This window comes from Aythya marila (genome assembly GCF_965140915.1).
Source record: "Aythya marila genome assembly, chromosome: 9".
In the NCBI taxonomy this organism is placed as follows: domain Eukaryota; kingdom Metazoa; phylum Chordata; class Aves; order Anseriformes; family Anatidae; genus Aythya; species Aythya marila.
In genome coordinates, this window is record NC_139050.1 from 8,269,386 (window position 1) to 8,294,445 (window position 25,060).

The 25,060-nt window shown below is 49.6% G+C and overlaps 1 protein-coding gene across 2 annotated transcripts; it reads left to right on the forward strand.

The window, feature by feature from the left end:
• Window positions 1-544: 544 nt before the first annotated feature.
• ITM2C (integral membrane protein 2C) lies at window positions 545-23,422 on the forward strand. 2 transcript variants are annotated; one of them, XM_082767663.1, is made up of 6 exons: window positions 545-669; window positions 13,527-13,664; window positions 15,535-15,738; window positions 16,431-16,541; window positions 20,008-20,158; window positions 21,223-23,422. In XM_082767663.1, the coding sequence occupies exons 1-6, from the start codon at window positions 556-558 to the stop codon at window positions 21,312-21,314; spliced, it is 810 nt and encodes a 269-aa protein (XP_082623789.1). In that variant the 5' UTR covers window positions 545-555; the 3' UTR covers window positions 21,315-23,422. The 2 variants fall into 2 exon arrangements, with proteins under 2 accessions (XP_082623789.1, XP_082623790.1); XM_082767664.1 differs by having other exon boundaries at window positions 15,550-15,738.
• The last annotated feature ends 1,638 nt before the right edge of the window (window positions 23,423-25,060 follow it).

Consider the following 25,060-nt stretch of genomic DNA (forward strand, 5'->3'; position numbering starts at 1 on the left):
TTCTGCTTTCTGGGGTCGAGACCAGGTTGAGGCCAGGGCAGCTGTGTTCCCCCAGCTTTCCCCAAGTGCCCCCCTCTCCCTGCGCCTTCCCTTCGCGTCCCTTTCCTGCAGCCTCTGCACAGGGCTGACCCAGCCTCAGGGGCACCTGCGGTCAGCAGCGGGGGGAAGAAACCGGCCAAGTTTGAAGGAAATGAGGGCAGGTGCCCCCTGCCCTTGCACTTCTGCCTCTTCCACGGGGTTCCTGCGGGTGCACCTGGCTGGTGGCGTCGTGTCCCCTCTGCTCTGCGGTGGCATCCCCTGCCCGAGGCTGCCACCAGCGCTGGGATCACACCAGCAGGACTCCAGCGGGGCAGGGGCCGGCTCCCCGGGGCGGTCTGCACCGCACCGAGCATCTCACGAAGCTTTGGGCCGAAGCTCCCAGCCTGGGGGGGGCCGAGGGAGGGAAGGAAAGGACCGGGGGGGGGGAGCCGGGGCGGGCTGGGCGCGGGGCTGCGGGCGGTGCCGGCGCCTCCCCGGGGCGGTGCCGACAGCGGCGGCGGCGGCGGCGGCGGGGCCATGGTGAAGATCGGCGTCCAGCAGCCGCCCGCGGCGCTCAAGCCCGAGCAGGAGAAGGAGAAGGCGGCGGGGGGCGATGGGGCGCCGGGCGCCGTGCTGCTGCCGCCGGGCACCGTGAGTGCGGGGGGCTGCGGGGAGCCGGGGGCGGTGGGTGGCCTCGGGAACGCTTTGCTGTTCGGGGAGCCCCCCGGCTCGGCAGGTCAGGGTCTGATCTACGCCCCTCCCGAGTTTGGGGTTTGCTCCGAGGGGCGCGCTGAGGGTGGTGGTGGCGTGCGGGTGCTTGGGGAGGTCCCGGAGGGTGGGGAGGGGACGGTGTGAAGCTGAGAGGCTTCGTGGATGAGGGGCATCGGGGCGCGTCCCTCCGGTCCGGGGTTCTGCTTGGGGGAATGTGGTTGGGGTCTGGCGGTCACAGCCGGGTTTCACGCCGTAACAGCTCGGGAGGCTGAGGGTTGGCATGGAGAGGAGGTGATGGGAACGTGGCGGCTGGTGCTGGAGCAGGATGAGATGCAAGGGCTGAGAGCGCAGGCAGCTCTCTTTGGATGCTTTGCAGGCTCCGGGGTGGGAATTGATGAGCAGAAGTTGGGTTTGCTGGCTTCAGGCAGGGGGTGTCAGAGAGGACAAGGGGCAGAGGCATCAGGGCAGCCCCAGCAGATGCTGAGAGCGGCCGAGGCCCAGGGCAGGAACCCCTCCAGCCCCAGCCATGTGTGGCTGGTGCCCCTCTCCAGGAGGGAGCGGTCGCTGCTGGATGGTGTGGCCGCTGTCCTGCCCGGCCAGGGCTGAGCATTTCTGGAAGGTCTCTCCTGCCGGTAACCCCCAGCTGCCAAGCTCCTCTGGGAGGTCAGACCTGCCAGGGTAGGCAATGCTTTGGGTAAGGGTGAAGACTCCGACCAGAGAGCTGGGCCAAGTCCGTCTTGTTCCAGAGATTTGATATCAGAGGATGAGGTTTAAACAGCACTTCTGGATTCCTCTTAAATGCTTCACACTACGCACGCGGTTTGATCATTTACAGAGCCCCAGTATCTCACTGACCCAAAATCCCCAGGAGGGGCTGTGGCTGTGCTGTGTTGCTGCAGTACCACAGAGCATTCCTCCTCATGCCCCTTGCCAGGGGAGCAGCAGTTACCTGCCCCAGAGAGCCAATTGTAGGATTGCCAGCAGGCTGCTCAGCTGTAGGCAGGGTTCAGGGAGTCACCTCCATCACAGCGACCTCTCCCATCACGCGCTGGTGTGCTTCAGCACGCTTGCCTGTGCTGTCAGGGTCTGAATGTGCTCAGTCTGTCGCCGTTGCACCTATTAATGTAGCTCCTAGAAGCTCTCTGGAGACCTGTAATGGGGAACGTGGCCAACTGTGTTCTCTCAGTGATTTCCAGACTTGGTCTTTTCTTGTTACGAACAAAAGAAGGTGGTAGGTTTCTTCCCACCTTTGATGTCAAGCTCTGAAAAGGCAGCCTGAAAGTTGAATGTCACGCTGGACCTCGAGCTCACGCAGCCAACAAACCAGCTCCCCGCAGCTGGGAACTTGGTCTTTCTGCTGATCCTGCACAAGCTCAGGCAGGATCTGGCTCCTTCTCACAAGCAGTGTGCAAACAGCAGTTTAAAACCAGTAAAATTAAAAAAATAAAAATAAAAGTAGCAGTAGCTTATTTCCATTGTGAGTGCTGCCAGATCCCAGCAATCAAAATTACCCTGATTCAGGTCCTGCTGGATGAATGGAATTGTTTTAAGTAGCAAATTATATATTTGGGGTTCTTGTCATTTCCTTGAGCGTTTCTCTGACTCCTGGGGAGCACTGTGTTGTTCTTTTAAGCCCACAAGAGCTACAGAGGAATGTAAAAATATGAATTTAAAACAAAGGCTTTTCAACAGTTTCTTAATTCCAGCAAATGGGCTTGTGAGGAAATCAGCATCAGAGCATGACAGCAGAGCAGGAGCAGGTTGCGGTGAGTTGGTGTAACAGGAGGGTGTTCGGGGAGCACAGCCACTGACAAGGTGGCCCCCTCCTGATGTTATTTTTCAGGGTATTTATGCCTCTGGTTTCTTCAGTAGTGGTCTTTTGGGTGTAGTTTGCGCAGAGCTGGACCGAGAGGGTGTTGCTCTGTGAAACATCTGACCTGCGAGGCTGATCTCTCAGGAGTCAGGCTTTCTAGCCATGCTCTCTCCTGCTGCCAATAATTCCTGTCTGTGTGTGCCTCGCTCTAGCTGCCTCGCAGCAAAATGGCATTGGTGACATGCAAACAAGATGCTCTGCATTCCTTTCCTCTTTGATCTCACAACTTCAATCCCAATGATAGGAGCGGGAGCTGGGAAATGATTCAGCGGCAGCTTCCACAGCCTGTGAATTTTGGCAGGTGCTTCGTAAATGCAAAGATGCGGCAGGCAGGAAGATGTCTGTGGTACTAACGTGTCCTGAAAAGTGGTAGGTGAGGAGCCCTGACAGCAAGCTTGCACGTGATGAGCCTTGTGTTTCTCTGCTGTGCAGCTCCCTTTGAATTGGAAAGAACGTGCAATCTGGACTCAGCCAGAAAATCCATGTGATTTTGAGGCAACTGCAACATTTTAAGGGCTTATACCAGAAACTGTCCTGCTGCCATTAGTAGAAGCTGGGAGGACATAGCAGCCTCAAGCAGACGGCAGTCTGAGGTTATGCAGTCAGTAAAATAATTTGTTGTATTTATTGGAAAATATTTTCTTGGATGCAAAATAGTATTCAGTGAGTTTTAATTGAACTCCAGATTTAGAGTCTGGAGTGGAAATACATATATCTGCTGTATCATTAAATGCTCTGGGATACACGCTCCATGTGTTTGTGATTCATTGTATTTCATTAAAGTCTTCTGCTTCGTGAGGGGTGAATGATAAGAGCTGGAGGGAAGAGAGTTCTCTCACCCCCCTCGTTCCGTACGTAACAGACCAGCTGCTCAGCTCCGTGCCAAGACCCCTGCTGAACGTGCCTCCCTGCCGACCCAAGGGCAGCATCTCTCACAGCAAGCACAACACCACAGGCTCGGGGCCCGTGGGGACCAGGGCACTTTGCTGAGGATGAGATGTCTGTGTGCGTCAGGGCATGCTTAAAGCTTTGGGGAGAGGAAGCAGAAAGCCAAACCTGTTGTTGTGAGTCTGGAAAAGGCTGTGCTGAGACAGTGCATGCAGTCCTTCATCTTCTGCTTGCTGGGAAGGTGAATGTGGAGGGAAGGACAGTATTTTTGCTCAGGCCCTGGCTGCTAGCTTTGCCTGGTGGGAGCAGAGGGCTTGGTGACCGAGGCAGGAGGGTGGGCAGAGCTCTCCCTGCCTGCAGATACTGTCGAGCCCATGGGAACACCTTGGCAGCAGGTCAAAGCGCGAGGGTTTGAGGGGCTTTCCAGGATGCACACAGCAATGCCCTGTGGGTGTGATTGATGTTTCACTGTTGGCTTCAGTCACAGATAGCTTTGATTTAATGCCTTTCATCTCATCTGCATTCCCTGAGACTCTTCCTTTTGGTGGGCCCTTCCTGTTAGTCTGGGAGGCAGAAAATGCTGCTCACAGGGACTGGTTTGCTGCCCACAGCAGGAGCCCTCCAACCCTTCTGTCTGTCTGTGTGGTCTCTCTGTAGGCCGTACATCAACCCAACTATCTAGTGGGGTTTCTCAGCCTCCTTGCAGCGGGGCTGCCCCAGCTTGCACCCTGGTGTCTTGGGATATTCCTGGCCTTTCCCAAGCCCTCCTGGATCCACGTGGGCTGAAAGTATTGTTGTCGCTTCATCTCTCTTTGCCATGGTTTGGGGGTGGTGGGGACTGAATTGGAAATACATCTCTGGACCCCTACAGGATCTGCTGTAGTGAAATGTGAGACTCCAGGCATTAATATTTGATAATCCAGCTGAGCATGACAAAGGATCTGGCTAAAACTGGAAGGGGAGATTAAGAGAGGGAATAACTGCTTCTAGCAGAAAAGTTATAAATGGGACTGAATTTGGAAACACAGAGCTCTCTTTCACCAAAGACGTGTAGACTGTAGAGCTGCAGATGGAGAAACATGTAGTCTCCATCTCGAGATGTGTATTCTCCCAAAGCTAGAAGAGAGCCGAAGCCAGCTCAGCTTTGCATGTAGGTGCTCTTGGTGTGGAAAGAAGCTGTTGTGCTTACCTGTTTTGGGCACAGTCAAGTCTTTGGAAAAAAAACACAGAAAACTAAGAAACATCTTTGAAAAGAAGCAGATTTGAAAGGAACAAATGAACATTTGCCAAATGCAAGCAAGTGGCAGCTTCTCTGTATAAGCTGCACGTAAAAATACTGTACTGCTGTAGTCTGCTGGTAGTTGTTGTGTATCACTGCTCTCCTGTACAGCAGCAAGCACTAACTGCACAGCTGGAGAGACAACTTCTAAAGAAGGGGTTGCTCTTGCATGTGTATTTGCGATTCCTGCTTTTGTGCTACCGAATCTTTGCTTATTAATGGGTTTACAGGAGGTGGAAAATGCATTTTCACTTCTGAGTTGGTGTTTTCTTCCCAGTTGATGTGTGAGAACATAAACATATATATTTAATACCAGTGTTACCTTTTGAGGGAGGACAGTGAGGTAGGGGCTGTTTTTTTGCTTTTTTGTTGTTGTTGTTTGTTTAACACATCCCTTTAGATATACTTTGCAGAGTTTTCTTCCTTGCTGCTGTGGCCACCCACTGAAGTCAGATTAAACAATAAAGCTGAGAAGGGCAAATTTTTCTTCTCTCTCTCTTGCTATTGTTAAACTAGGCACCATGTCTTTGTGGTGAATTTTCAAGTGTAGGACTGACTGTCAGGATTTTCCTATGCTGCTCTGGGGGGAAGAGGTGAGCACTCCGAAAGGGAGCTGTAATTTCATTTCATGTTGTGACACTGATTTTCAGGGTACGGTAAGTGTTGTAACCTGAAATCCAGTTCTTTGTTACTGTGTTCAGCTGGTCCAGCTCATAAGCATCTTGGGCACAGCCACGTCTTCCTTTCTGCTGCCCTTTCTTGAGAATCAGCCACCTCCAGCTGGAGACTGAGGTAGATAACCAGGGACAGACATGGCTTAATTTGTCCCAACCAGGTAGCAGGGTTTAGCTTGCCTTTGGTGACATCCAAAATGGCTAATTTGCTCATGGTTGTCTCCCCCTGCTTGTTTTATGTTGGAGCAGCTGTACAATGTTAGTGTGGGAAGTGCTGAGTATGTGGCTGTCAGGATGGAAGCCTGTCCACACGAGCGCGTGGGCCCGCTGTCCGGCCGTGTGGCGGCTCCTCGCTTTGGCGGCATGTGTGGCGCGTTAGGAGGTGTCTTACTCCGCAGACTTGGATTTTATACCCACTTGGCACCAGCCTGAGCATACACATGAGACTAACCCTTTGTAATAATCCCCAAGAGCTGTTCCCTGAGTGCAGCGAGCCCCAAGGCAGAGGCGCTTCCCGCGGTGTGCGGGTGATGGGAGGGGGCAGAGCCATGCCGACATGGCGGCGGCCAGGCTCGTGGCCTGCGTCCCCCACAGCTGCACGTCCCAGCTGGCAGCCAGCAGGCTGCCTTCGTGGGCGAGGAGGAGGAAGGCCCAGCTATGCTGAGAACAAGCTGAAAGCTGTTGGCACCTCCTGGTCTCAGTTTCTCAATGTTTTTCAGAGGTCTTAGAAGGAGTCAGGTGTTGGCCCACCTGCATGTGTCTTCACCTTTGAATCAAGTCTCTCTCTTTAACTCTGCCAACCCCTGGATTTACGAGCTTTCTGTACTCCTAAAGCAGCCCTCTGCTTCACTCTTGCTTGAGCTGCCTTTTGTCTTTAATTACTCTGGTTAGGTTTTAGACCCAGTGCCAAAGCTTTGCCTGTTTTCTGCTCCTGAGGAAAATCCCCTTCTCTTTAACTCCTCACTCCTGGCTTTCACCTGGCCGTGCTTGCTCCTCCCTGCTCCCAGGTGAGGTGTGCTGAGGTGCCCCAGAGGCTGCAGCGGCAGGGCTGCTGGGGATGCTGCCGCGGCTCAGTGACGCAGGGCTGGCTTTCCCCAGTGTCACCATGAGCGGCTGCAGCTCCTGTTGATCTCTGGAAATCAGGCTGTGTTTACCCAAATCCATATTTCGGCAGTCAGACTGTTAAACAGGTTGGGACATTTTTTGCCTCTTTGTCACCACTGTTTATTTTTGCTCTGTCTGCCTGTCGCTTCAGTGTGACACTTGGGTCTCTAGCTAAGTGCCTTGTAAGAACAGCCTTGTTTTTACAACAGGCTTTGTTGGCTCTGCTAATGCCCTGAATGGTTTTACTCCCAGGAAATAGAAGAGGGAGGCTGGAAAACCTCCAGCTGGAAGTTGTGGTGCCTCTGCCAAAAAATAAAATACAGAGAAATGAATTCCTCACCCCTGCGCAAAGAGGGGAGAATAAACAGCCCCTTACTTCAAAAATCAGATGGAAAAGGGTGAAAAGAGAAGGTTTATGTCTCTCTTGCTGAGGGAGGAGAAGGAAAATATGATCGCTGGGTGCTTAGGAGCTCTCACATGCTAGGCTGCATTTTTAACATCCTACTGGCTTTGTCGTATAGCAACAACAGTGTGGTTTTTAATTAGCCAGTGGTTGTTTTTGATATTCTAATTTCCAGTGCTGCAGAGTGACTCCTGAGGCAGGTGGCTTTGTTGCTAGTCATGTGCGGTGGTATCGTTTAAAGATGTGATTAGATTCATTTATTGCAACCTTTTTGCCTTCAGCTGTGATAGTCTCTTAATTACAGCCTTTCTTTTTTTTTTTTTTTTTATCCCCCTCTGGTTTTCAGGCATCAGTTGTGTTCTCTGTGGGAATGCTGCTGCATGGCCCTGCACAAGCACTGCTCAAATACAGCATGCAGAAGTTGCCTTGGAAACTGTGTGCCATATATATACGTGTGTGTGTGTGTATGCATGCACACGCTATTTTCTTTTCTGATCTAAAGTCTCGGGAGGGCCCGTCAGTCTGTAAGGGGCGTCCTGTTCTGTTCTGTTCCAGGTCCCAGGATTGTTCAGAGCTGCCACTTCTGGTGCTGCACACTGACCCCTGTGGTTCTCTTCCAGGGCACTGATCTCCACATAGTGTCACCTGGTATTTCTCCTCACTTCACTCCCTCTCCTCCCTCCAAGCATAAATGCTTTTGAAGACAAGAGTCTCTTTAATAATTTTTTAAAAAAATTTTGGGGAGGTCATCTGGCAGAGAAGCCCTTTTTGGGACATGAGAGATGCTTACATGCATACAGGATGCAAATTACCTTTGCTGCGATGATATACCTCTTTGACCCTCTCTCCCTTCTTGTCTTCCACCTTCCTTTCCTTGTACATTGTCTCTCCCTTTCCTTTCTCCAGGCTCTGGCTTGGTCAGGGCTTGACTCCAGTCCCAAGCCCTGGCCAACCATTCCTGCTTGCTCTGCTCATTCCTGGGAGCTGCTCAGCACTAGCCGCTCTGGGTCTGAGTGTCTCCACGTGGGAGCAGTTGTCTCTGGGAGGCAGGTCTACGTCTCCTTGTCCCACCAAACTCTACTGCTTACCGTGTGAGACAGCGGCAGAAAGTGCCCAGCAGCTGCATGAGGGGTGCTGCCTGCAGGGTGACTTTGCTTTGCTTGCAGGAAGAACAGGCTGCTTTGGTGGGGTTCACTTTCCTGAGACGTTTTGATGCTCAAAGCCAGATCTGGCGACAGGTTGGTCCCTATCAGCTGATACCTACTGTGGCAGCACTGCAGTTTACCAGCAGTCAGCTCTGATTTTCTCAGTCTGAAGTCAGTGGAGGTGTTTTAACTGCAGGTCCTTACATTCTGTGAAGCAGTACCACGTACATGGGACTTTGTATGCTGTAGGTAGAGACCTTGAACTTATTTTTCATTTTTCTATTTTGGCCTTTGGTTGCCAAAAAGTACTAACCAGCTAGATCAGTTAGATTTTCTGATGTGGATTTCTGAGGGTTTGAGCATGCTTCCTTTGAGGAAGCCACAACTACCCATGTCAATGGCTGTAATTACGTAAGCACATCTTCCACATCAAGAGCTCAGGCAACTTCCTTAAAACAAGCAGCCTCCTAGAGATGGCTGATATTTTTTTACTGCCTTTCAGATAGAGCTCCTCTCAAAACTGGATCCCTTTGAGTATTTACTCTGCATCATATTTCTCTCCTCACTTGTCAGTCATCAAAACCACATCTACTATTTTTAGTCGCCCCAAGCTTCTTTGCCTGTTGGGGGTGTGTATTAAGACACTTGCCAAACTTTGTCTCCTGCTCATCAGGCCCTGCTATGTCTAACATGAAAGATTTGAAGTCTGTGTGATTCCTAAACGCAGGGGAAAATGGTTCATGGAAAACTCAACAAATGCATCCTTTAATCAACTAGCTGTGTACAAGCAAATCTGGCTTTAGGCTTATTTGGATGTTATGTTATTGATACAAATATATGTGCTTATTTTACACTCATGTCAAGTTACATAAAAATGGGGGAAGAACGCCTCAAATCTTAGAGCAACCAGAGGGGGAAAGACTGAGAGAAGTGATGGCTGTGATGTTTCTCTATCTAAGTAATTAGATGTCATTCTGGAGGGAAATGGAGTAGAGAAAGCTGATAAGCTCTGAAAAGCTGCATGCCCTTAACTCTTTTCCTGGAGAAGCTGCTATATTGTTTTGATCTCCTGGCAGCGGCTGACGAAGGGAGGCAGACAGAGCTGCTTCAAAAGCTGAAGAAACAGGAAAAGGGCATGAGCTGAGCCCATCCCTGCAGAGGCGGTGTGCGAGTCAGGAAGGAGCAAGGCATGACATGACACCTTTAATTTCCGCACTTTGTCATCTTCAGCAAGATGCTGGTGAGGAGGAGAGATTGAATCAAGTACCTATTTTTCATAAGCCTGTACTGTATTTGTAAGGCATATCAAAGATGACACCTCATCAAGTTTTTGCTATCAGCTTGCGCTAGGATTGTGTTTCCAGTGGCCCAGGACCTTCAAGGACTTGTATATATATATTTTTAAAGTTCTTCAAGAAGATGGAAGATACCAGGCCACATCACTCCCATCTGCACAGGCCTTTCTTTAAGAAGACTCCCGTGTGGATGTCAGTCCCCTGCGCGGGCTGGGGAGGGATGCGAAGAGCAGGCGAGGTGCTGCTGAAGCCCAGTCGCTGGCACTTGGGAGCAAGAGGCAGTGAGCAGTTTCCAGCCCAGAGCAAATGCTCACGGGCTGCCACCTTCCCTGGCCATGGAGGGCTGGAGCTGCTGCTGACCTCCTGGCTCGGAGCTTGACCCCAGGCTCTTCTTGACCCCATCCCTGCAGAGCTGGGGAGCCAGAGGGGTTTTGCTCAGCTGTGAGAGCCCTCGGCAGTGCCCCCACAGGCACGATGGTTTCTCTTTATCGTGTCCTCAGCAAGCCCTAAAATTCTGAAGAAAATCCTGAAAGACTGAATTAGGACATATTTTTGTTCCCAGACTAATTTCAAGCCTCCTCTACCAAACGCTCTCTAGCATAACCTCACCTCCTCCCGTCTGGGTATCTGCTGCCTGTGCTCTGCTCCTGCTCTGTCCCTGCAAGCTGGCAGGGCGCTGAAGTGTATCGAATACCCTGTTTTATCCAAGAAAAGGAATTCCTTTTTATATTCCAGTGTCCTGCCTGCTGCCGAGTGCTGGTCTGAGCATCTGCAAAGCGATCACGCCTGCACACTGAAGCCGACTCAGCACATCTGGGTATTCAAGCTCGCATGCTGGAGCTGTCTCTGTCTCTCGCCCGGTGGGATGAAGTATTAGCAGGACAATGCCTGGCAGAAAACCAAGGCACGCAGGCGCTCTCCTTGAGAGATGGATGCTTTCCCCATATGGAGGAAGAGCGAGCTGTGCCTTTCCCTCGGGCCACACGGGGAAGGAGCTCTGCCAACTCCCACACACAGGCCACGGGCCACGGCCCCCTCTTGTTGCCCTGAAATACCTGTCCCTGCCTCTGCCCAGGGATGGTTTTGACCCCAGCCTTTCCGATTCTCTTGACCAAAAGAAACCGTATGTGCTTGAGGCAGAAGATCAGCGGGGTGGCTTGTTGCAAGAGGAGCATCTGGCTAACGAATTCTGACAAAATGTTAAACATCTGGTGAGCTCTGTTAGTGCTTTTGTGTGTTAATATTGTGATTTTTGCCCTCAGTGAAAACACGTGTCTCAAAGGCATTCTTTGCTCTCCAGGAGAACTGTGCTGCTGAGTCTTGTTTCACGTCCCCACTGCCAAAATTGAAGAGGGTCAGCAGTGCTGCTAGATCTGCAAAACCCCCAGTGCTGCGTGAGCACGGCGTGCCCTTCTGTCGGCCCGCTGGTGGCCCGGGCCTTCCCGGCAGGGTGCCTTCCCTGCAGCTTGCTGCTGGGACAGGCTGGTTCCCTTTATAACAAGGGCAGCATAAGGGAAAACCGCTCCCATGCCGGGGAGCCAGGCATTCCTACGGCAAGAATGGATGGAAACCAACTGCGATGAATTTTCTGTTTTTGAAATATTCCCGTTTCTGCGGCAGGGAGAGGCTGTCCTGTGGGAAAGGACGTGTGCTGCACCGCAGGGAGGGAGCGGCCTAGGGAAGAAGCCTCCTGGATTCTTCCAGCCTGGTGAAGCTTCCTTATCTCAAACGAAATGCTGCTAGAGCAGGTTGGGCAGAGCTCCTTCGGCACCGAAATGCCTCCAGCCCAAAGCTCAGCTGCCGGCTGATGTGTGGTTGGTTGCTTTTTAGTTATGGCTCATGCATAGTGACAAAGGCCGGTGGCCTTTAGGTCTGGAAGGAGAAGTACATTTCAGTGAAGGTTTGTGCTGGTGATTTCTGCACATTGTATTGCAGGGCTGTGGTTAATTGTTCCCCTCGGACTGCATGACACCATTTTGAACCTCATTGCCTTCACTGATGCTCCATCAGAAAAGTAACTGTTGAGTTGGTTTTTTTCTCTCTTATACTTTGAGGGGTTTTTTTTTTTCACCTTGGTATTTCCTAGCTTCTCCCAAGGCAAAGCCCTGAGTAGCTTCTCCCAGCTTCTCCCAGATACGAAGCTCAGGTGATTCTCCCTAAGCCACGAAGGCTTTGCAAGGAGCCAAACCCATCTCCTACTGCAGCGAGGGCTGAGATGTCTCACTGTGTTCCTGGCTGTGCAAAGAGCACAGACCTGCTTAGCAAATGGCAAACCAGCAAGGGCTTATTTTTCCCTCCCTGCCATTCTTCAGACAATTTTTTTCTTTTTAGAGGGCTCCTCTCAACCCTCTCCCCAGGCTCACTGGGGAGTGAGCACTTGCAGCTCCTCGAGGCAGCAACCAGCGCGTTATCCATCACGGGAACCCGGCGCCTTTTGGATGTGCTTCTCTTACTGAGCATTAAGCGTTTTCTCTGCTGTGCTTCAGTGGTTAGTAGCAGGAGAGCTTTTTGTTCCTTTTCACCCCCTGTGTCTGCACGCCTTCTCTGATGGCAAGTATCTGGGGAAATCTGTTGTTGTGAAATACTTGACATACAGCATGACTTTCCCATCCGAGCAGTTCATGGCAGAGAGCCTTTAAACAGAATTGTGATTTGATTTTTCTTTTCTTCATGGCTTGTCACAGTTGCCACCCCTCATCTGTAGGAGGAGGGGGAGGGAATAAGAGGAGATGAACTTCAGATGCTTTATTTTTTAGTTCGCTCATCCTGTTGTTTGCTGGAGGAGTGGCCACAACCTAGTTAAACACTGATCCTTCAAGGGAGCTGGCAGAGTTGCTACAGGTCTTTCCAAAGCTGGGATGAAGAGGAAATAAATAGAGATTAATTTCTTCTGGAGGTGTGCTAGAGCTGCAGCTTTCCTAGAGCTCTTTGGTCAGAGGCCTTGGGGCTTCAGCTCCTGCACTACCACCCTGTGAGCCTTGGCCATACTACCCTGGAGAAGCTACCTCCTCCTCTGCTGTTGTCATGGGTGTATTAGTGATGCATCTCAGACATGAGAGGCTGTTGTTTTCTTTCAAATCTGTTCCTCCAGCTTGCATCAATCTCCAGCTAGCCATGGTGAGAGTGTTTTTCTAATCAAACGCCTCAGATCACAGACTGTGGAGAGGGAGATGAGCTGCAGGAGCCCTCCCTGGCGTCGCTCCTCTGTCTGCTTGCTCATCTGAGGGTAGCTTTCCAATTTTCTGGGTGGAAACTGGGGCATCTGTGAACGGATTTCTTTCGTATGCTTCTGAAAGCCCTTACATCCTCCTGCTTAAGTTTTCAGAGAGTTATTTTGGCAGGAAAAACAAGAGCCTTGTGGGCTGGGATGCATGCTTCCCAGGAGGTAGCCCTGCCATCGCACTGCCCTCCTGTTTGAAGGGTGTAACAGGGTGAGCTGACTCCTGCCTGCAGTCAGACAGCACTCTGAAAAAAGCAGGTATCTTTTCTTTTGATCCTCGGACCAGCCTGCGTGTTCCTGGAAGGTGTGACAGAGTCTGCCTGACAATGAGGCGATCAGCGCAGCTGTTTGGGTAGGCTCACCCCACCAGGGAGGTACCAGCAGGTACTTCTCTCACCAGTTGTTTCCACATCGAAAATTTCCCCTGAAGAATGCTGCAACGGTATCAGTATATCAGCAACAACAACAACAAAAAAAGAGTAAAAATACAAAAGCAATGTACTTTTATCCAGCAGCCATCCAATTGTAACTTCTGCATCCCTGTTCCTTCTTCCTGATAGCCTTTTTCTGATTGATCCTTATCACTGCTGAAACAAAGCTGGATTTTGTTCTGAGCCGTTTGTAGGAACCAGGTCATACATGTGTGTTTGTATGTTCACACGTATCCTTATATATGTGTATATACATGTGTATATATATATATATATATATATATATAGGGTGGCAAGAGAGGAAAATGCATAAAAAGTGTTTTACTCTTGCTGGAGTGCTGCTAGGTGTGAAGTCAAGTTACAGGACACTGCCCTCGTTCTTCAGTTGCACTTCAGAAGCTCACGCATGGCCTCTACATGAAATATTGCTGATTTTCTGCTCTCTCTTGCAGCAGCTGACCGATGCTCTCATTTTTGCCTTGCAGGAGGAGCAGGCTCCTGCGGTGCAGAGCCGGAGGTCATCGCTCAGCGGGGTGTGCTACCTGACCATGGGTCTCCTCGTACTGCTCCTTGGCTTGGTCTTCGCTTCGATGTATGTCTACAGATACTTCTTCATCACCCAGGTATGGGTGAGCGAGGAAGGGCTGCTGGCTCCTTGACCCAGAGCAAGCAGACAAGCTGCTTCAACCTTTGGTTTGCTGCTGCTGTTTCTGCCTTTGTGTGGTGGTGATTCAGGAGCCAGTGTTTCTGGGCCCCGCAGATGGGCATGTCTGAAGCAGTGGGTTCAGACTCACCTCCATCCTGACCGTCAGGAAGGGCCTTCTGGAAATCCTCCTTTTCTCCTCCTTTGTGTTTTGTTTTTTAACTTGTATAAAAATATCCTGCAAGTTCTGCTTTGTGAACCCAACATTACTGTGGTCTGCGGTCAGCCAGCTTTCAAGCATGACTGGCTGTGAGGGTTGAGCAGGCCCTGGAGAGAGCAGGGGGGACAGGCAAGACAAAACAGCTTTTTGCAATGTTTTGTTGTTCTTTTTTCTTAGGCTCTAGCACAGAGAAACTGTAGGCATAACAAAAATAGGTGCTGCTATTAATAAAGCAAGCAGTGAATAGAAAAGTGAGCAGGAGACGGTGTGGCAGGTGGGCCTACAGCCTCTGTTAAATTCAGCACCTTTTCCTTCATTCAGGCTCTGCATAGCCTGGCCTGGTAGAGGCACCGGGCTTGCAGCATTGTGGATTTGAGTAACAAGGGTCAGAGCGTGGGGCCTGGGACACGGTAGAGCTGCTTTTTAAGCAGGAAACTGCTGAGCTCTGTGGCTTGCTGAGTGTTTAGCTAAGAAAGCCCAGAGCATTGATTTGCACTGAAGACCTCATTCTGCTGTGGAGCAGCTATTAGTGAGTGAGCTCTCCCAGGACTGCCGGCTGCATTCAGCTCTGCAGCCAGCACTTATCCACTCAGCAATACAGGCTTTTTATACACTTCCTTCCTCCATACATGTTCGTGCTGTCAAATTAATTTGCAGTCCTTGTTTTCAGATACATCAATTCTTTATTACCTGTGCTCATTTATATCTGGTCTGGAATCCCTGTGGCAACGGTAGGGTTGCTCACCCCTCCCACACACCAGTAGGAATATGATGGGCCCATATGCAGGGATTTGGGTGCAGGCATTTGTTTATGACTGGGTGGCAGCCACTGGTGTTGAGGGCTGGTTTATCACTGGGTGAGGGACAGTGTTTGGTCCATCAACCAGTCGATAACCTACCCTCGATGTGTGCTGAGTGGCACTGGGAAATGTCAGCTGCTCAATTTGGGGCTGCCTGTTGTTACCCCACTGCCTGCCTGTGATACCAAATGAAAGCTTTTGTGCCATTACATGGCAGAGCTCCTTCAACATAGTCAGAGATGGTCCGGGGACCAAGGTGATGGAGCCTTTATGCTCCAGGTCCCCGATGGCTGCAATTTGTCTCCGTGATGCTAGTGCTCAGACTTAATTGCTCACCCTGGGGAAGCTCTCTTACCTGTAGTTTGTGCTTCTGGAGTCCCAGAGGGCAGCAGCTCCTGATGCTGTCTTGGTGCATTTGCCACAGACGAGCTACAAGTGCCTTTAGAAGTGATGCTTGGCTTGCTTTAAGCTTACATGCCTTATACAGAAAAATGCAGTTGCCAGAATCTCTATCTACAAAAGAATCTGAACAGGCTAGTCATGAAATTTAAGAGCCTACTGACAGACGTTTTACCTTTCTGAATTGCTCCATATGAAATCCCACAAGGGATCCTTTCTTCCCTTTGGACTTCACTAGCAGAAAGGGAGACATGGTCATTTCACAAGGGTGTTTTGCGCTCCCTTCATCGAGAATTTTGCCAACAGATTTTGAAATATTCTTATGTGCTTGTTTGATAAGTATTTTTACCCAGTTTGGGGACTTTTTTTTTCTGTGTTGGCTCTCGTCATTAATGGGGTGTGGGGTGTACGTGTGTTCTGTCTCCAACCAGATCTCATCCCCACAGCTTCCCCGCGAGAGTGTGTTTCACTGCGGCGTCCTTTACGAAGACTCGCTGTACTCCCCGTTCAAGGGGCAGCTGGAGCTGCATGAAGACGTCAAGATTTACATCGAGGAGAACTACGAGCAGATCAATGTCCCGGTGCCACAGTTCGGGGGGAGTGACCCTGCAGATATCATCCATGATTTCCAGAGAGTAAGGCGCTCTTTCTGAGCGTAGCATGGAGCTGAGCTGGGGGGCTTCAGCACAGTTCTCATGGCCTAGCACTATTACTGTTGTCGCATATCTGTACGATGATCTTGTTTTTGAGCTCTCCTCCTTCTCAGGGCCCTGTCTGAGCTTTTCCAACCTGCTCGTCTTGCATGTTAGGCCTTGCTAGGGAGGTCCTTGGGCAGGTTTGTTGCTTAAAAGAATTTCCTGTCTTCCCTGAATTTTTCTTTTGGCTGTTTAATGTCAGTGGGAGGTTGGTGCTCGCTGAAGTCAGGAGGCAGCAGGAGGGCCTTTCCTGTGAGCTGGTGGGATGTGCCAGTGTGGCTTGGTGTTGGGCATGGGGTTGGAGGGTATTTCTGGTGGAAATGCAGGACAGCTGCTGGCACAGCCTTCAGGGGCGAGTCGGGTGCCTGCAGCCACGTGAGGAGAGGTGGTGAAGTGCATGGAGAGGGGAGGGAAAATGCAGAAGAGAAATGGAAACTGATGTTCACCAGGAGTGCTTCCGACAACGAGCAGAACCAAGGGCTTCTCCAGGGCGGGTTGAGGGTGCTTCAGCCTGGAGTGCTCCTGATTTGCTTTTTTGCCCTGCTCCTCACTTCAGCCTCTTTTCAGCTACTTTCACAGCCATATTTTATTGAGAAGGGCTCAATTCCTTAATCTCTCTGCTTGGAACACAGGGTCTGACAGCTTATCATGACATAACGCTGGATAAATGCTACGTCATCGAGCTGAACACCACTATCGTGATGCCTCCACGCAACCTGTGGGAGCTGCTGGTTAACGTGAAGGTACAGCTGCAGTACTGCTTTACTTTGTGTGCTTTCCTTGAGTTTGCTCCTGGGTGCTGGTTAGAATCTCTTGGGAAACAAAAAGCAGTGTCTGTGGAAGTAAGCCTTGGCTCTGACAGAGCTGAGTCCTCATGTAGAGGGAAAGCTTCAGGGGCTGTAGCTGAAATGTTAATTCTGCAGACAGCACGGTAACACTGGCATGATGGATGAACCTGACCAGGGTAGCCCAGAGAAGCAGCAGATTCCTTTCCCCTGGTGCTTACTGATAGGAGTCAAAGTGGGGAGAAAATTACCCTCTTCTCACTCTTGCTGCTGCGTTTTGCCATTTGCAGAGCTCTCGGTACCCTGCGGGGAGCACCAGGCCTTCTGCTGTTACCCCTTTGGGGGTGGAATCTGTGCTGCTTCCCTCGCCATGCTGAGGGCTGAAGCACAGCGCTTGGTCTGATGCAGCTTTGCGCACAGCAGGCATTAATTGGGTCTAGTACCAGCAGTTTTGTTCAGTTCAGAAGCCCGTTCTGGTGTGTTGCAGTGACTGAAAACAGCCTTAAAATAGAGCGCTATTTAATCTTAACAGCAGGAAAAAAAAAAAAAAAAGAAACAACAGGATTTTTAAGGCTGAAGAAGATAAAGCAAAGCACTGAGTTTAGCTCTCAAACTCCCTTCCAAGACAGCCCGTGTAGAAGAAAAACAGTGCAAGTCTTTCTCTAATTCCCTTCAGTCAGTGCTGCTGCATGCAGTGTGATGAACTTTGCAGGGTTAAGCTGAGAGGTGAAAGGCTGGGCTTGAGAGATGCCTGATCTCCCGTACATGTCAAACCCCCAGCTTGTTTCTCAGCAGTCCTCACAATTTCGTGCACTCTGACCATCTGTTAAGTGTGCTGGGAACACCACTGGGGCACAACACACGGTTATTTACCGTCTCTCCAAACCAGCCACTGTGGCAGGTGACCAGTCCCTTGGGCAAAGGGAAATGGAAAAGAGAGGAAATGGAAAAGAGCAGACCCTTAGCAGAAAACTAGGAGGTTGGAAATGCTGGTCATGTTCTAAAATAACAGCTATAAAATTACAGGAAGTGAAAATGATGCTTTGTCTTTATCAGAAATTGAATTAAAAAGGGGGATAAAAATATGGTTAAAGTGGTCTCATGACCATTATGACCTTAATTCTTTAAAAAGAGTGTAAAAGCAGATGTGGGTTTAAATAACTGATTATTGGGACGGACACATGTCCAATCTGTCTGTGCACTTTAGAGTCACTGTTTTCAAGCGCTTAGCTTGCTCTTGAGCTCACAAGAAGCTTCTCATTGTGAGGACAGTGAAGCAGGGGAACAGGCTGCACACAGAGGTTGTGCTACCTCCATCAAGGGGTAAAAAACAAAACCAAGACTGGATATAGCCTCGAGAAACTTGGCCCGATCCCGTAGCTGCCCCTGCTTTGAGCAGGAGGTTGGACCAGACTCTTCCTGTGCTCCCTTCCCAGCTGAATTATCCTGTGAGCCGTGGCAGCAGCCTGTGTCAGGCAGAGAGGGCATGTTTCTCCTTTTCATTGCCTGACGAGGTGCCCTGTGCTGCACGTGCCTTGTGCCTGCTCTGGGCTCCCAGCTGCGTGCAGCCAAAGCTGTGCCAGACCCTGCTCAGGTTTCAGCCCTGCAGTCACCTCTACGCCTTACTGGGCCTCTCCTCTCTCAGCTTTTGGCCTGCAAATGGCAGTTGTGCTGCTTCTTGCAGGCTTACATGTGGATATGTGTAATGGCTCAGTGAACAGGGCTGTGTGAGTATCCGAGAGAAGAGGAGGGAGGGATGCTCCCGCTGTGCGGCAGCAGGAAGCTGGAGATGACCCAGTTAAATGATGGATGATCCACATCTTTTGTAGAGCCCAAGACTAATTTCCCTATGGAGATGCTCAGAGCTCTACTTTTCTTGAAACCGTTAGCAGAGAATTGAAGGTAACATACTTTTTGCACAGTCCTGTGATGGAGAAGCAACAGTTCCTGACCATTTCAGCTCCCCCAGCTATTTACATCTAAAACAATGAACATAGTGGGTTGCACACGTGTGTGTCTGTTTCTAAGATCTCTTGCCTTGTCAAGGATGTGACAAATCCTGAGCCCCAATCTCACGCGTTAATGTGACAGCTTGTGTCAGTAACTGCACGTATCATGTGCCCTCTCCTGCACTCTCCCGCTGAGAATCAATAATTGAATTTCTTGTGGAACTGTTGTGTTGGTGTAATACAGACTTCCACTAATAGCCTAGTGCCCCAGCGCTGGAGGAGAGCTTTATTGATCCAGAAGGCTGTGCCAGCCCAACAGCACGGCGCTAACTTAGGGCAGTGTGTTTCCAGGTGTGTCTCTGTGGAGATAACCAGCCCTGTTGTGGAAATTGAAGAGATGAAGTTTGAAATGGTGCTGCTGTTGCTTGTTTTTTTCCCTGCTTGTATTGATATTGGTCCCTTTTTGCGGATCTGCTGATTCTTTTATTCCTTTGACTCGTCTTAAGCAAGTGGGACCATAAATGAGTCTATGCTTCATGGCCTGGTTAGCATGTGGCTTGCTCAGAAGTGGCCCCCACCCCAAGCTGGACTTGTAGCACAGCTCCCTATTGCCCTTGTGGTGCCCAGGCAGTGGTGAGATGCCCTGAGCACCTGGGCCCCTCCACTCTGCTGCCTTCACGAGGTCAGGCACAGCTTGCAGAGTCTTTGCTGCCGAGCCAGATCTCTTTCCTGCAGCAAAAGAGGTGGCCTCCATCCCTGGGAGCTCCATCCCAGCTCCTCCATTTCCTCTCTCCCATTTTTTTGTAGCTCCTGGTGGCTCTCTCCTACATTTCACCTACCAAGCACCGCACTTACCACCCTGGTCTTCAAAGCCACCTCAACCTCAGCAGCAGGGAGATGGGGTGTGTGTCTGTGGTCGTTGCTAGTCTCCGTGACCATTACTGCAGGCTGGCAGGGCAGGAGGTCACTGGGGCTGTGCTGAATGGGTCACACAGGAGGGGGAATTGCAGGAAAGTTGGGAATCTGTTGGAATCTCAGCAGGGCTGGGGCTGGGGGATTTTGTCTTTTGAAGTAGAAGTAAAATCCACATTTTCAGTGGAGCTTCTGGTGTTTCACCTGAGCCTGGATCCCCCCCCAGATGGGTTTGCCATGCTCTTAGAGTTACAGCTTTGCACGCCCTCCTGTAAAACTGGGTTTAGTTTCTAACAGGGTCAGTCCTACACTGGCTTTACCCCCTGTCTGAGTATTCAGCTTTTGAAGCTAATCTGTTTCACGTGCCCTGTGCTAGTAGCAAGGGAGAGCTGAATGCAAGGACAGGCGAGCACGTTACCCAGCCTTGCTCAGTGCAGCTGGAGCCTTCAGGCAGCGAGTTCCCCCCGGTGCGGCCATCGTTGGCACTCCCTGTGAACCAGGGCTTTGTTAACAGATCGCTGGTCATGCTTTTTTTTTTTGGTGCGTGGAAACTGTCATTTCAGAAAGGGACGTACCTGCCTCAGACATACATCATCCAGGAGGAGATGATCGCAACGGAGCACGTCCATGACATGGAGCAGCTCGGCTCCTTCATCTACCGCCTCTGCAGCGGCAAGGAGACCTACCGGCTGAAGCGGCGGAGCGCCAGGAGACGTAAGAGCCCAGCAGCTTTCAGCCACCCTAACTCGCCTTCCCCCTTCATCCCAGTCATTACTTCTGCTCTAACAGCTGTGCTGGCCTCCTTGTGGCAAAAGGGGAGGTTTCCCTGCGGGTGTAAGCACACAGATTGTTTTGAGGTGTTCCCCATTTAGTTCAGCTGAACCCCAGCCTGTGATGGTGCTGCTGCAAATGGGTGCTGGCTGCTGCTGCAAGTGTTTCTATTGCTGTGTCTCTCACCCTAATCGAAACATTAATAAAGACTCTTGCAGGAGCTAGCACTTCATTTACATGTGGACTCCTGGGGCTGAACTAATAGCAGTACTGTGGGGAACGGTCTGGAAAATTTCCCTAATGTAGATACCTGCTTCAGTGGCAGCTATTCAGAGCAGATTAGGTCTGCAAATTGCCTTTAATTAATTAAGCTCTCAATAATATGGAAAAAGTTGTGAGGAGGGAACAATAGACTACCTTAAAATGACTTCATGAAATCTTATGTATGTATCTTCCATACAAACGCTAATGTCTTGCAAAAAACTCCATAGTTTCAGTATCTGTAGTTACTTGTTTTCAGATACTGGCACATTTAAAGCCTCACCTGAAACAGCTTAAGGACGTGGGGAGCATGCCTTGTTCTCCAGAGAGGCTGAAGCCATGGCAGGATCAGTGCGCCCGATGATTCAAACAGCCAGAGGAGGATGATTTTAAGCCTTCCTTGACTGCAATCAGGGCTGTGCTCTGTACCAGCCTGTGACTTCTGCTGGTTTTGTGAGGCTTTCTGGTCTGTGAGATAACACTGAGATGCTGTCAGCTGAAATCAGCTGTTTCCCTGTGGCTTCTCCAGCTCATGGCAGCTCTTATTGCAGGGCTAAGGCCTAGATAATGTGGTTATTCTTCCAAAGAGCAGATTATGCTGCTTTTCATACAGGCTGTGTTGTTCCTGCATTTCAGTGTTCAGTGGTTGCATCCCATCTGCTTTCCTTCCCCCACTTACTGCAGCTCTTGTAAACTAACATTTGTTGAGTTTTCTCCCCATCTCTCTCTCTTTTATTCCCTTGTAGGTATCAGTCGACGTGAGGCTGGGAACTGTCATCGTATTCGTCACTTTGAAAACACTTTTGTGGTTGAAACTGTTATCTGCAAAAAATCATGAGGCTGCTGTCCTGTTGTAACCTTCCTTGGCTTTGCTTGCACACACATGCTCTCAGCCCTCTTTTTAGACATGGTAATGTGTCTTACTTTTTTTTTAATTTTTATTTTTACTCCTTCCCTTGCTTGTGAAGCTCTAACCTCTTGGGTCCATCGTGGCCTCACAGCTGATTATCTTTTTCTCCCTCCTGCCTACCTGAGACATTTCACTGGGCTTAAATTTACACAGTGGTCACAGATAGCCTGGGAGTGAATGCAGCCTCTTCCGTGCCACAGGACGGAAATCTCTTTTGGGAGCAGGCTTGGGGTAGAAGGGATGGCCAAGAAATAGGATGCTGGAAACAGGTGCTCTTTTCCTGGCTGAGCAATTTCCTGCTGGCAGTGTTCTGAACCTGCCTTGGCACCAGGACAGAAGGTGTGTGACAGGAGGAGGGCTACCAGTTTGATGCTGACGTAACTACCAGAAATATGGAATCAGATGCCCTTAGGGAGAGAACAGATGTGAGGCTACAAACAGTGACTCGGAAAACTCAGCAGAGGGAGATTTCTGCCCAAACTGTGCTTTGGTACTCCCAGCTTGCTGCTTGCTGTCCTCCTGAAGGCCAGGTTATGAAACAGAGAAAGCAGCCTGCCAGTGCTGCCCCTGTTAGTACTCCTTGCCACATGGCAGTCTGCTCCTGAGCCTGGCATGGCTTGGCACACCCCTTGGAGCAGCGTGGGGTGCCCTGGGGTGAGCCCCTGGAGGGTGGGTATGCGGGGCTGATGTGGGGTGGCAGCAACATGGAGATCATAGTGCTGCTTGGGGGCCACAGAGCAGGGAGGCTGCGTAGCCACGTGCAAGGCTGCATAGCCTTACTGTCTCTCCTCTGCAGAAGAGGCTGCCATGCCTGTGTGCAAAGTGGTGTCAGCAGCAGAGTTGGTAGTTACTGGCGAGTACAGAAGCAGATTTTTTTGTTTGTGCTGAGAGGGAGTTTTCTTGTATAACTCCTCCGATGAAGGCTGTTTTGATAGTAATTCCTGTAGCCCTACTGTACATCACATCATCTGAGGGCATTGTTGTAGTACAGATATTGATACAAGGAAAGATTCAGTGCATCGATATGCTGCAGGGAAATTGTGTGAACAAAATTGCATTTCTATTGATCATTGGAGAGAAGAATTGCAGAGTAATTCAATATTCTTCCCTCTGATCCATAAATATAGTTAAAACTAATTAGGTTCTTAAAATGCAGGCAGTTTTTTGGCTTGAAAGAACAGCATGAAGTTCAGCTTGGCACATTCTTGTTAATTGGTTTCCAGCAAATCTGGACTTGTTCATCTGTTGAAATGAGCTTGTTGTTTTAGAAAGGGGAAGGATAAAGTAAATGCAAGTACAATCATTAATTCAGCAGGACCAAAAAGTGAATATATTTTAGAGTAAAACTTCTAATAGTAATACTGTGAGCTAGTTACATGAAAACAAAACAGTATCTCAAAGTAGTCATCTAAAACAAGACGAATTAGTATGTCCTTAGAGGCTGAGAGTTTATTTTTTCGTATAAATGTAGAGTCGACCATAAATATTAAATTTTAACAGGTATAGGAGGAGATGTTGGTCTCCTGCTTTAAGCTGGATGTAAAACGAAGAACTGCATGTACTTCATGCAGGTTGGTAAGGAAAGTTTCCTACTGCCAGAAGGTATTTGCTTTTTTATAGTACAGCTGTGTTTTTCCAAATATAACTTGCTATCAGCCCTAGCCTTTCCTTGCGAAGTGCATGAAGAGCAAGTCAGAGAATTGGTTTGCTTGGTGGAAGTACCACAAACTGGTAAATTTAAGCCCTGTGTTTCTCTTTGTTTCTGGGCACCTAAGCCTGCACTCAGGTGAGCACACAGACCTTTTCCCCCTTCCTTCTGATTCTGCATGAATTAACTGGTCATTGAATATGCTAACTCTGTGCAATCCCGCAGCTGTAAAGACAAGCCCTGGTTCTTTACGATGAACTGACACGTTCGCTGTTTCATAGGGTGAGAATGCAGTTGTCTAGAAAGAAAACACAAAATGCTTTGTATATTTTGTCTGGTAGGACTCTTACCTTTTAGGAAACATCCGTGGGATAATAAAATCTTTTACCTCTGATATGTGAAGTGTGTGTTTGTTGAGAATGAAAGCACATCCCCTCCGTGAAGCTATTGCCCATGCCCTGAGGTGTGGAGGCTCTCCCCAGGGCGATGGGATTGCTGTGCAGGGATGCATCCAAGCTGCCAGAGCCTGCCCATACCTGCAGGCTTGAGGGCTTCCTCCTTGCCATGCCAAATTCAGCCAGGCAGGACTCTTCTGAGCTGTCTGCCCCGCTTCCATCCTGGTGAAGAAATGTCTAAACAGTGTTCCTGAGCTGGAACATTGGAGCTCTTTCCAAAATCAGTCTCTAGTCAATCAGTAAGGAAGTCAACGTAAGGCATTTTGCTTGTTACAGTCTTTGTATTTACTTCTTCAGTACCTGGATGCCTTTTCCATTGTTGGGGTTCTGTGGAAGAGTTTTGTGTTCTACAATAATTGTGTTTGCCAAAGCCTGTTCTGCAGCTAAACCTAGTAATTTGGCCTGATGCAAAGATGGAAACACCATAGCTTGCAAAGGTGTTTTTTTGGAGTAGTATCTGACAAATACACTGTTCCTCTGTGTCCATGCCTCAGAAAATTCCTGTGGCTCTTACAGAGGAGAGACCAATGAGGAGAAAGCTGTGACCTGGATTGTGCGCTGTCATGAGATTGTTTACTGTGAAAATGAAAATGTGTTGCTTTAAGAAATAAATGCTGAGGAGATGATTTCAGTATGCACCCCTTAGGACCATCTGTCACAACATTAGAACAAGAAATGGGCATATTCTGGCTGTTGATGACCAGTGCCTGGAATACCCTTCATCATTGCTTCTGATTTCTTTCTTTTGCATCTAGCTAAACATTGGAAGAATAACAGAGGTAGTTATGTAAGATCTGCCCCTACCATGAATTTTAAATTCATTTGTTTCGACCATGTGTGACTACAAGTTTACAGAATAACTGCCTCTACACTATAATTTTAACCAGTCTCCCTGTCATGTAACATGAGCAGCCCATCCTAACACCCTCGAGTGCATTCCTTGGAAGTGCATTTGGATACGGCTGGGACAGTTAGTTGGGTCTGGGGGTGAAATCCTGCAAAGCTTGCTTCAGTGTTTTTACCCAGCCCCTTCTCCTCAACATGAAGAGCTGATGCACTATTTCACAGAATTTCACAAAATTTCTAGGTTGGAAGAGACCTCAAGATCATCAAGTCCAACCTCTGACCTAACACTAACAGTCCTCCACTAACCCATATCACTTAGCTCTACATCTAAACGTCTTTTAAAGACCTCCAGGGATGGTGACTCCACCACTTCCCTGGGCAGCCCGTTCCAATGCCTCACAACCCTCTCAGTAAAGTTCTTCCTAACATCTAACCTAAAACTCCCCTGGTGCAACTTAAGCCCATTCCCCCTCGTCCTGTCACCAGGCACGTGGGAGAACAGACCAACCCCCACCTCGCTACAGCCTCCCTTGAGGTACCTGTAGAGAGCGATAAGGTCGCCCCTGAGCCTCCTTTTCTCCAGGTTGATACCACATCAAGCTTAAAAAAAAAAAAAAAAAAAAAGCTTCTTCTCACTCCTGTGCATACTTACGTACCTAAATTAGGATGTCCAAGTTGTTCCTGAACATTTTGCTCCTGTTCTGAATTCCAGCCAGGATGTTATA